This window comes from Panthera pardus, unplaced genomic scaffold (assembly GCF_024362965.1).
Source record: "Panthera pardus isolate Hobbes unplaced genomic scaffold, ASM2436296v1 HiC_scaffold_13, whole genome shotgun sequence".
In the NCBI taxonomy this organism is placed as follows: Eukaryota; Metazoa; Chordata; class Mammalia; order Carnivora; family Felidae; genus Panthera; species Panthera pardus.
In genome coordinates, this window is record NW_026526688.1 from 99132843 (window position 1) to 99145509 (window position 12667).

The 12667-nt window shown below is 45.5% G+C and overlaps 1 protein-coding gene across 1 annotated transcript in view; it reads right to left on the reverse strand.

Moving 5' to 3' along the window:
* FAT4 (FAT atypical cadherin 4) overlaps nucleotides 1–7009 on the reverse strand; it is a 180560-nt gene extending 173551 nt beyond the window's left edge. The window contains exon 1 of the mRNA XM_019419174.2: nucleotides 1015–7009. Within this exon, the coding sequence (XP_019274719.1) occupies nucleotides 1015–6189 (5175 nt within the window). The 5' untranslated portion in view covers nucleotides 6190–7009. The remainder of the gene's footprint in view (nucleotides 1–1014) is intronic.
* Between the last annotated feature and the right edge of the window lie 5658 nt (nucleotides 7010–12667).

Genomic DNA, 12667 nt, shown 5'->3' on the forward strand with positions numbered 1-12667 from the left:
GACACTAGAATGTCTTTGAGGGGAGTGGAGGAAAAGAAGAAACTTAGAAAACAGCGAACAAGGGCTTTCCAGAGGATAGCTGTGTGATTTCTAGTTGATTATCAAAACAACTTTGGAAGTAATTTAATTAAAACACAAATCAGTAATACATAGAGGTAGTAGCCTAAAATACACCCCAGGGAAGACCAGGCTTCGAATTCTCTTGGCATAGGCCAGAAACCCTAACTTCTTACCCATCAGCAGACAGAACAACATGTGCCTATAGCATAGTGCTGAACACATATTTGTATCAAGAAGCACCTTCTAATCTCTGATAATTCACAGCACATTACACGCTTTCATTCAAGAGGGAAGAGAAAGGATTACCCTAAGTCAGAAGATAGTGCCTCCAGTGTAAAAGCAGATGAAATCAGGAATCTCCCCCAAACTTGGCTCAGCACATTAAAATTAGTCACTGTCTATAAAGAAGCTGCCAAGACTGCTGAGGATGTGAAAGTTAATACTGTCCTGATGTAAACTGCCAGTCTGTACTGTGTTTGCGTTACACCCCTCCCAAAAAACTATGCTTATAATGCTGATTTCTACCAAACTTCTTCAGTTTGGAATAGAAATTTAAGCCTGAAATTGCCCATTCTCTACTAGACTTCCTTACTGAGAGGTGTCTAATTAGTGCACTGATTTAATTTAGATACATGTTTTTTGTTTTGTTTTTTTTTGCTTGTTTGTTTGTTTTGCACTTATGAAATGGCTAGATTTCTCCTTGGCCTTATACATATGATTGCAATGAGGTGAAGTATAAGATAAAAACTGTTCACTGTTTGGTTTTGACCAGGATTAAAGCTAAATTTTATGTGATTCTTGTTAGTTTTTGTAACAGAACACTTTATATGCTCCTGCCAGTATTATTAACAGTAAACATTGAAGGTAAATAATTGTAGAAAGCAAACAGAAAGAGAACAATCCTTCTAAAAAGCACATCAATAAATAGTTCATAAATGACTACAAAATCATTACCTCTGCTCTCTGTGTTCTGGGAAAAGCAGTTGACTTTTCTATGGCATAAACATCCACCAGGTAAAGACATGCTCCTTGCTCCCGGTCCAGAATGGCTGCAGTCTGAATTATGCCAGTTTGTCGTCCAATAGTAAAGAGACGTCCAACGGTTTTTTCTTCACAACGAACTGAAACAATATAATACTCCACTGGGGCTTCAGATCCTCTAGGGCTAGCTGCTTCTATTGATATTACATTGGTACCAATGGGCTCACCTTCCTTCAAAATAGTTATATATTTGGGTTGAGTAAAAACAGGTCCATCAAGGCCTTGAAGAATGATGGTCAATTCAGTGGTTGATTTCCTCCTTTCAGGGCCAAGGTCTGTTGCTGAAACTATGAGGTTATAGATCAGCTGTGAAGGCACCAGTGCTGAAGCCACTCTCAAGTCTCCACTGTAACGATCCACAATGAAGGTGTCTGTGTCCCCATTGATGATCTCATACTCCACTTCTCCATTAGCCCCTTCATCTGGGTCCGCAGCCATTATTGTTGTCAGGACAGAACCAATCACAGCTGAAGGGTCTGCAGCAAGGGCATTTTGTGATATAAACATTGGAACGTTGTCATTGAGGTCTGTGACCAAAATGGTCACGTTTTTCAAAGCATACCGTCTAGTTTCTATAGGCACAGCTTGATCATTGGCTTTTACAGTTAACTCAAAGAGATTAGCAAATTCCCGATCTATTTCAGCATTAGTATATATAGTGCCTTTGACTTCATCTATGCCAAAGTGGTTGCCCCTGGGCATCTGTTGAATGATCGTATAGGATAGTTGCCCATTAATGTCTGCATCAGGGTCATGTGCAGTCACTGAAATGACAGACGTTCCAATGGGAATGTTCTCAACAATAGACTTGAAAATATCCCCAGGAGGAAAGCTAGGAGGATTGTCATTAAAGTCCCTCACATGTATAACCACTGACATTGTAGATGAACGAGGAGGCCTTCCTTGGTCTTTTGCTGTTATATTTAATTTGTACAAAGACTGTGTTTCAAAGTCCAATTTTTTGGCAAGAAAAATACTGCCAGTGTTTGGGCTTATGCTAAAAGTTCCGTGGTTGTTAGTTCCAGTAATACTATAATGTAAATCAGCATTGTCACCTGAATCTGAGTCAGTTGCAGTAACAGAAGACACGAGTTCACCAATTCTCATGTTTTCCAAAACATCAACAAACAGCGTTGATTTAGGGAAAGAAGGGGTATTGTCATTTTCATCTAAAATATCAATATTTAAGGTACAGGTTGAATTGAGGGAGATTGCACCTGAATCCACTGCTTGAATTACAAGGGAATAGGCAGGTGTTGCTTCATAGTCTAATTTGCCAATTAGCGTCACCTGACCAGAGGTACTGTCTATAGCAAATTGTCTTTCTTCATTTCCTTTCATTACAGAGTAATGAATAAGTCCATTATTACCTTCATCAACGTCTGAGGCAGATACTCTTAAAACTTGTGTCAGGTTGGCTGCTGACTCTGATATTGTAGCTTGGTAAAAGTCTTTTAAAAACTTGGGAGCATTATCATTTATATCCTTCATGTAAACATGTACTGTAGCCTGATCCTTGAGAGGCTGAGGGAGCCCCTGATCTGTTGCAATGACTGTAAAGCTGAACACTGCAGTCCCTCTCTGCCTCATGAGAGACTCCCTGTCAAACTGACGAGTATTAGTAATTTCCCCACTAATAGCATGCAACTCAAAATCTGGCTGCACCATTTCAAAAGAATACCTTACTTCTCCATTTGGCCCAAAGTCTTTATCTATAGCATTTACTTTGCCCACAAATGACCCGGCTCTCTGTTCCTCTTCAAAGTAAAATGTGTAATTCGTACTGTTAAAAAGAGGTCTGTTATCATTTACATCTTCTAAAATTACAGTAACATTCACAGTAGCACTAAGGGGTTCCACTGCTCTGTCAGAAGCAACAACCAGTAAAACATATCTGTCTTGAAGTTCACGGTCCAGTTCACTCTTTATATACAATTGACCATCTGGGAATATGCCAAAAGCATCCCCTGTATTTCCTTCAGCAATGCTGTAGGCAATTTCACCATTCGCTCCTGAATCCTTATCAAAAGCTTGCACTTTAAAGAATCGAGAATTCACAGGTTCTGACTCAGAAAGGGTGACCTCATAAGAGAGTTGGTCAAACACGGGTGGGTTGTCATTTACATCATGAACATAAACCGTTAAGATGAAACTAGAGGAGAGCTGTGGAACACCCATATCAGATGCCACGATCTCTATTTGGTAGGAACCAGCATGAACATCCAGGGGACCTAGCAGACTAATATTACCATTCTTTTCATTGATAGTAAACAGGTTCTTGGGGTTCTGCTTCAGGCTATAGAGTACCATGCCATTGACACCTTCATCAGGGTCCACGGCTTTGGCTTGGAAAATGCTGTGACCTGCCTGCCAATTCTCCACCACGTTTACACTCTCTACTGCCTGGAGGAAATGGGGAGAGTTGTCATTCAAATCCTTAACTGTTATATTAACCATAGTGTCTCCAGTCACTGTGCCCCCACTGGCCACTACTTTCAGCTGATAAAAGGATTGCTCTTCTCTGTCAATCACACTTGCCGTGGTAAGCTGCCCAGTGACCTGGTTGATAGCAAACATACCTTTCTGATCCCCAGTAGTAATGAGATAACTGATGTTGGAATTGAGATCCATGGTAGATGCAGACACACTACCCACATGATATCCCAGAGCCACATTCTCAAAGACCACGAAGCTGTAGGCAGCCTGGCTGAATACAGGTGGGTTGTCTTGAGTGTCCAGTACAGTGATGGTTACTATTGCCTGGTTGGGAGACTGTAAATTGCCACCATCAGTAGCCACTATTTGCAACTGGTAAGCTGTTTTTTCTTCTCTGTCTAGGGCCATTCTTGTAGAAATAACCCCACTCTGAGCATTGACTTGAAACCGAGACCTGTCCCCGGCTGATATACTATATTTGACAGTTCCATTGAGACCCAAGTCTGGGTCAGTGGCAGACACTGTAGTGATGTAACTTCCTCCAGGCTCATTCTCCTGGATATGAGCAAAGTACTGGACTGGGTAAAACACAGGGCTGTTGTCATTTATATCCAGGAGACTCACGTTTATTCGAGCCATTGAGGACTGGGGAGGGGAGCCCAGATCCGTGGCCAGGACCAATAGGGAGTAGAAAGCTTGCTCCTCTCTGTCCAAGGAGGCGACAGTGCTCAACCTCCCAGACACAGGATCCAGGCGGAAGGATCTCTGGTCAGTCTCGGCCTCTTGCAGGGAGAAGCGCACTGTCCCGTTGTCACCCAGGTCCCTATCAGTTGCCCTGAGCACCAGTAGCTCTGTCCCTGTTGGGGCATTCTCAACCACAGACACATCATACCCTTCTGGCTGGCTAAATACTGGCTTTTCATCATTCACATCCAGGAGAGTCACTACAAGTTGGGCATAGGAAAACTTGGGGTGAACCCCCTGGTCCCGAGCACTGATATTCAGTACAATCTGGGAAGCGAGTTCACGGTCCAAGCCCCCAGCAACCCCAGTGGTCACCAGGCCACTATGTTCACTGATATGGAACCAACCTAGTCCATTGCCAGAGACGATGCTGTAACGCAGATTAGCATTGAGACCAGAGTCGCCATCAGTGGCAGATACTCCACTCACATAGCTTCCCGGGGGCGCCTCCTCGCTCAGGTTCACTCTGTACACCTGCTGCGCAAAGACAGGAGGGTGGTCATTGATGTCATTTACGAAAATCACCAGGCTTGCCACAGAAGAACGCGCCTGGACCGCTGCGCCAGGGGGCGCCCCGTAGTTATCTGAGACCGAAACTGTCAGGTTGTAAGAAGGAATGCGCTCTCGGTCTAGGGCGCTGGCCACTTTGATGAGGCTCAGGTTCGGCACTTTGCTGCTCTGCACCTCAAAGTGGCGCTGCTCATTGCCCCCTAGAATCTGCACGGAAATGTTCCCGTTGGCCGCGGGCGAGTCTGCGTCCGTCACGGTGAGCAGAGCCACCACAGTGCCCACTTGAGCGTTCTCATCTACCGAGGCGTAGCGCGAGGTGGCGGGGAAGTAGCGGAATTTCACCACCGGGTCATTGTCGTTGACATCCAGCAGCTGAATGAGCGCCTCGGCACGCCCAGTGAGGGAAGGCACGCCTCGGTCCATAGCTTGCACGGTAAGAGAGTACTGGCGCCTGGCCTCGAAGTCCAGGGGCTCCCGCACCGTGATAAGCCCCGTTTCGGGGTCCATTTGGAAGGGAGTTCCCTCGTCCTGCAGCCGATAGCGGATGTCCGCATTGGTGCCCTCGTCCGCGTCCGCCGCCGCCACCTGGAGGACGCTGGAGCCCACGGCCGCGTCCTCAGGCACCCCCGCCTGGTAGTGGGAACTGCCAAAAACTGGGGGGTTGTCATTTATGTCTTGCACAGTCACGTTTACCTGGAGGTAGCCCCGCCGCTTCGGCTCGCCCTTGTCCTCCACTTCCACCAATAGCTGGTACTGCGGTGTGACCTCGCGGTCCAGCCCGCCCTTGGACACGAGATGCAGAAACGCACCCTCGCCGCTCGGGTTCAGGGTGATGTCCAGGCGGAAGCGCCCCGCCTCGTTGCCCTGGATGATGCGGTAAGAGCGATGGTCCACACCGTTGGAGCCGATGTCCGAGTCGGTGGCCGTATCCAAGATGACTTGGCGCCCGCTGCTACTGTCCTCCTTGAAAGTGACCACGATGGAGGGGTCGGGGAAGACGGGGGCGTTGTCGTTGAGGTCCCGCACCAGCACTCGCACTTCGGTGGGGTAGGTGGGAGAGCTGGAAAGGACCACCAGGTTGATCACGTCGCTGGGCAAGCTCTCGCGGTCGATGGTGGCGGTGGTGTAGAGGGCCCCGGTGCTACTGTTTATGGCAAACAGGGCGTGGCTTTCGCTGAGCCGGTAGGTGAAGCCGGGGCGCGTCTGGATGGTGCCCACCAGCGTGCCGGGAGGTTGCTCCTCCAGCACTTGGAACACCTGGCGCTGCTCGGCCCCGCTGACCCGGGCCGGCCCGGGGAGCTGTGAGAGCAGCCAAAAGACCCGAAGGAGCTGAAATACCGACAGAGTGGGCAGCTGGAGCCACGGGCGTCCAGGAGCCCCGTCTGCTGCCAAGTCCATGGTCCTGGCTCCCTGGAACGGTGTGATGAAGAGAAGGAAGAAACGAAGCGAAAAGAATAAGAGCAGGGATTAGGTAGCCCCAGCAAATACTGAGGCCGATAGCTCTGCGAGCTCTATTTCAAAGACCCTCCAGCCCAGCAAAAGCAAATCGCGTCAGAGAAGGGCTCCAGGTAGCCATCTGGACTTGTAGGACGAGAGAGATGCCCTGACGAAAAAGCGTCCAGGCATTCCGCGGGACACTCCAGTGCGCTGATGAATTCCCAGAAAAGTTTCTCAACCCCCCTACATTCTTCCCCGCCTTTCACTTTGTTTTAGAATCCAGACAGTCTGAGCGTTTTCGCCCGGGTATGGACGTGGATCGGGAGAGGTTGCTTGTATTCAAGGTATATGAGGAATCATTGCAAACAATTGTCTTCAGAAACTTTAGAACTTACCCGGGGCGACGAAACCGAAGAGGCAAGGAAGAACAAACGTCGGTAGCGGTAGCGACGTGTGGAAAGAACAATTGCGCACGGGGGAGGGGGCGGTGGGGCACCAGGAGATTATCGAATTCCTTTCCCCAAAGCTGGAGACGAGGGGTTTCCTCGAGTCCCCACTCCTCAACAGCAGGGCTGCAAGGCCCCTCCAACAGGGCTGCACAAGTGGCCGCTGCGAGCCCCGGCGCCGGCGTCGGCGCTCCTGCAGCCGGAGATTGCGTTCGGAGCGCTGGCGTTGGAGCTAGGGCTCCGGTACCCGGGAGCGCTCAGCTCCGTCCCTTCGCCTCCAGCCGCCGCCGCCGCCGCCCCTGCTGCGGCTTCGAGCCGGTGGTCGCGCGCAGGCAACATCCACTGCTCCCCACCATTTTTTTTTTTTTTTTTTTTTTACCTCTGCCGAGGTGCCTGCCGACTCATTATTTGTACATCCAAATCGAGTGCAGGTTCGTCCCCCTTTCTTCTGGGCCTCGCAGGGGTCGGGCAGGAGCAGCGCGCGGCCCCCGGGTCCCCTCCCCTCACCATGCCAGGGGGATCGGTTCTCCGGCGGCCCGGGTCAGACGCCCACTCTAGCGCGCCTCGACCCTGCCCGCGTTATCTTTGCTTTTATTGTCCCGTGTCAGTTTCACTTTGTAATCCACGAGTCTTTTTGTTTGGGGCGGGGGGGAGGGGGGTGGCTGGTCCCTCTTTCTCCTTCACCGCTGGCGGTGGAGGCGGGGAAGTCGGCGCTGGGCTGTGGCGGCGCCCGTGGCAGCTCCGGACGGCGCCTGTCAGCGCTCTCCTTCTCGCCCGCCCGGGATGAAGGTGGAACCGCTGTGGAGCTGGAGCTCAGCGAGCCGCTCGCCACCTCCGGCTGGTCCCTCACGCTCTCCCCGCCTCTTCCCCGCTGCGCGCACACAACCGCGCGCGCACACACACACACACACACACACGCACGCAGCGACCGTCGCTGAAACACAAACAGAGGGGGAGGGCAGACCGCGAGCTGGAGCAGCACTCCGAAACTTTGCTCGCCGCTCATTGATCCCCGCACTTTAGTTCGCCCTGACTCCCCCTAGCTCCGGGTCCTGTCACCTACTGCCCCTCCCTCACCCCAGCCCCATTGGGCCGGAGCTCAGGCAGCCCCGCCTGGCACTCCTACCGCGAGCGCTCGCCGGCTCTTTGGGCCTCCGACTGGCTTCTCAGGATGCTAATCACTCAAGCCTCCCGGAGGACTGTAGGCGGTCGGGGGTGGGAGCCCGGCGAGTCGGAGGCGCTGAGAAGGGGGATGATTTTTTTTTCCCTTTTTTTTTTTTTTCTTCCTTTCTTTTTGGTCAAATCTTGGCCGGCGTCAGAGCAATAACAGCAAAAAGCTGCCGCAGGATAGATGGGGGTGGGGTCAGGTTTGCAGATAAATAACTTTAGTGGCGGGGTCTGAGGGAAGACCGTTAGGTTGTTATGCTAGTAATAACTCAGGGGTAAGGGGGTCGAGAGAAATAAAAGAAAGGCGGGGGGTGAGGGTCTGTTAGAGCGGGGAGGAAGGATTAAGCAAAGCCTGTCTGGGAATGCACAGTGCAGATTTGCTTTAACCATTTCCTGCCTCCTCTCTTTCGATGGGAGGGGAGAGAGCTGCTGTGCAACGTGACCCTACAGAAGCCAAACCAAGTCGTCCCCGTTTTTCCTCTGTCTACAGAACGAACTCCCTGAAGTCCAGGGCTAGCCAGACCCTAACCCTGCACCCACTGGCCCCCTCCCCTCCCTTCCAGGTGACGAGGGGCATCGAGGCCTTAGTACCAATGGCACTTTGGACTTCCTATAGGAAAAGCCAAGGGAACTCAGTGTTTGTTTTGTTTCCCTTCCCAAATGGATCCCAGGTGCCAGTAGCTAAACCTTACAGTTTCAACAATAACAATGATAGCCCTTTGGAAAGATGGAGATCTTTTCCTGTTGCAAAGTTTGGAATTTTGATCTCTGTTGGAGTATTTCCCCCTTGACATTTTGTAACCAAAGGAATCCTGATGAAGTTTTGTTTCCTTTCGTGTTTTTTTTTCTTTTTGTCTGGGGAAAGGATAGATATGAGGAAAATAGAAATAAATAGAATGAAATCAAACTTTAAGAATGCCCATGTGCCACGTACTGCACTCCAATTAATTCCTGTGCTATCTACTGTGGCTAATTTTTGTAGTGGCATGAATTGCTTCATTAAGAAAGAAAAGTGACTGTTCATCAGGTGAGTATTCTTTCCCCTTTAAGGGAAACCATATAAAAAATACGAATTTAAGCCAAGGAATGCAAATATAGGGCATATGTCATACATTTCTGCCACAGTGACCCCACCAAATGTAAAACTTTTCTGAGCCCTGGCATGATTCAGCTATGAGTAAATACTGCCCTCTGCTGTTCTCTGTCAGCCTAACATCCTTAGTCTCCTGGTTTCTTGCTGAAAATTAAATGCAGAGGCTAGAGAGATCTGGTTACAAGGCTAATTCCTCCTTCTTGCCTAGGGATAGTGGCAAAGAAAAAAAGACCTTTAGGAATCTCCTAATGCCTTTCCTTATTTAAGGGGAAAAATAAGGTTAAGAGCAATAGAGCAGACAGAAAATTCAGGTCTTCTGATGTAGACAGAAGAAAACTGTAAGACTAATGGAAATCTGAATACTAACAATGCTTTGAGCAATTCCTTTGTTTAGGTTAGAACATTCACTTTTGCATATTCGTATATGTATAATGACATATACAGAGTATATAACGAGTGAATTGGAAACAAAGTTAAATTTCAACATTTCTGTATTTTTAGGACTTGAAAACTTTTAAAAACTTTTTAAAACATTGGAAGGTTTTATTTTATTTTATTTTATTTTATTTTATTTTATTTTATTTTACTTTCTAAGTTTATTTATTTTGAGAGAGAGAGAGCGAGAGCACGCATGTGTGTAGGCGCTTAAGGGGCAGAGAAAGAGAGGAAGTGAGAGAATTTCAAGAAGGCTTTGTGCTGTCAGCATAAAGCCAGACACTGGGCTCCTTCTCACAAACCATGAAATCATGACCTGAGCTGAAACTAAGAGTCAAGAGTCAGATACTTAACTGACTGAGCAACCCAAGTACCCCGGAAAGCTTTTATTTTGAAAAAGAGACATTTTTAAGTCTTTTCTCAAACTCATACCTCTGCCAATAAGTTACAATCTTAATAACATTATTTTGGTGTAATTTGGCCAACAAACATTTATAAATTAACTGCAGTGGAACTAAAACTTTTTTATCCTTTTTTTAAGTTTAAGTATAATTAACATACAGTGTTATATTAGTTTCAGGTATACAATAAAATGCTTCAACAGTTCTGTACATTACTCAGTGCTCATCATGATAAGTGTACTCTTAATCCCCTTCACCTATTTCATCCGTCCCTCACTCACCTGCCTTCTGGTAACCATCAGTTTGTTCTCTACAGTTAAGAGCCTATTTCATTGTTTGTCTCTTTTTTTCTTTGTGAAACCAAAACATTTGACAAACCATGGCTATGATGTATGATTTTAAATAATATGAGGGGTTTTTATTTGTTGTTTTTGCTCGTGCACAGTTCAGTAACTCAGATAGGCATGAATGGAAACATTTAGATATTTGTTGTAAGAGATCAGGTACTTTTGTTTGTTTGTTTGTTTGTTTGTTTGTTTAGAGAACCCGGGGAGTAATCTTCATATTCCATCTCTGTAGTATTAAATTTGTATCATTTATAAATGGATTTTATTTGGGAGAACAGGTGAAAATCATTCATTTTGTGGGATGAGGTGTTCATTTTGTATAATATATATTGTTTTTAATTTTTAAAAAATGAGATATGGTAAAATTAAGTAATACACAAAATGTGTATATATTCAGTACATAAAATAACTTTTTGAGCAATTTTGAAAGAGGATTATCAAAAATGATTTATACTATGGTAGGGTTATTTGAATAGCTTTCCATGATAATTACTTTCAAGTAACACATTCATTTATAGACAAACACTATGCATAAAATTACAATCTATGTATACATAATTTAAGATATGATATAAAGAAAGGTTTTACAAAAAGACAAGGGATAAAACCTTTATTATATTTTATTTTTTCTCTTGGGCTTCAAAATTGTGATAATACAATAAAATGTGATTTTCAAAATTGTGATAAAATGTAAGGATTCCCCCCTAAAAGTTAAGTAAAAGAAAATAAAGACATATAGAGATTATATGCCTAAAAAAACAAAGTTTACTTTATCTCTGCTGTTGCACCAAAAGCTTAATTATTTTAAGAAAAGGATTACTTAATGAAAGCTTTCAAGAAATATGAAAATAGATGCTCCTAAGAGAGAAAATATTTATCATTTTTTTTTAAATGTTTATTTATTTTTGAGAGAGAGAGAGAGAGAGAGAGAGAGAGCAGGGAAGGGGCAGAGAGAGGGGAACAGAGGATCTGAAACAGGATCTCTCCACGCTGAGAGCAGAAAATCCTATGCGGGGCTTGAACTCACAAACTGTGAGAACATGACCTGAGCTGAAGTCAGACACTTAACCAACTGAGTCACTCAGGTATATGTTCATTACTTTTAATAGACTGTAGGGGAAATTGCATGTTTATGTCCAGGCATGAAAAAAACTAGAGAATACAGCTCATTTGAGCTTTGGACTGTACATTAAAACAAATAGCTTAAGGGGCACCTGGGTGGTTCAGTCGATTAAGCATCTCACTTCAGCTCAGGTCATGATCTCACGGTTCATGGTTCGAGCCCCGCATTGGGCTCTGTGCTGACAGCTCAGAGCCTGGAGCCTGCTTTGGATTCTGTGTCTTCCTCTCTTTCTGCCCCTCTCTTGCTCTCATTCTGTCTCTCTTTCTCTCTCTCTAAAAAAAATGAATAAACATTAAAAAAATAGCTTTGTAAAAATTTGTTGCTCTGATCTGTACACATTTGCCATCATTATTTCATTAAGTGTCTGAAGTTATTTGTTTTTTCATGTTTTAGACCCCAGTTTAAGAAGCTAAGGTTAATCATACCCTGTCCAGAAAAGGATTCTCCTTCCTACTTCATTTTCTTCCCTCTTCTCCCCTCTCTCCCTCACTCTTCTCTCCCTATTTTTCTCTTTCCCTTTCTTTCCCTCTCTTCCTTCTGCTCCTCTCCTTTCTTGTCTTTTCTCTTCCCTTCCAATTCCCTCTCCTCTCTTCCTGTCTCTCCTCTAGGTTTTCTGTTCTCCCCTCCTCTCCCTTCCTATCCCTTTTGCTTCCCTCCCTTTACTCTCCAACTATACTTGGCTCACTTTATTTTACTCTATTCTACCTTACTCTCGTCTCCTTATCATTTTTCACTACCATTACAGGACTCAGAGGCAAGCATTCTCATGAGTGGAATGTGTATCTTTTTGTTTCCATGTTTTTGTGAGATATGTATTATATAGTTTTCCTGTAGTTTTAACTGAAATAAATGCTTTGGGTTATATTGTGTATGTGTCTCATCCTATTTATTATCTTTTTGGTTTTTTTTTCTTTACCAAGCACTATGTTTTAAAGACTTATACGTGTTGCTATGTGTACATCTAGAGTATTGTTTCTGACTTTTGCCTTTTACTGTAAGGAATGTATCCATTATTCTTAACCCATATCTACTTACACAGTTGTAGACATCCAGTTTGCTTCCAACTCCCTGACATCACAAATTAGTATGCAATGAATACCCTTGTAATTGTCCCCATATGGAAATGAATGTCTTTGGGATATATAATGCCAAAGGAAGAGGTCTCGACTCCATACCTGAAATGAACAGCTGATTGCTTGCTAAACAAGAAAGAGCTGTGTTTATAGGACACAGTATTTCTGAGCAAAGAAGAGAACTGATCTTAGGTTTGGGGAAGCATGGCCGTCAGAGATGGCAAACTTTCAGAAATGTGAGGAGTTAGAGACTGGTTAACTTTTAGCTGTGGAATTGAATCTACTAGACTGTAGTTTTTGCAGATAGGCTGAATTTCAGATATGTGGGTACTGTTGCGAATTTAACATTAATCT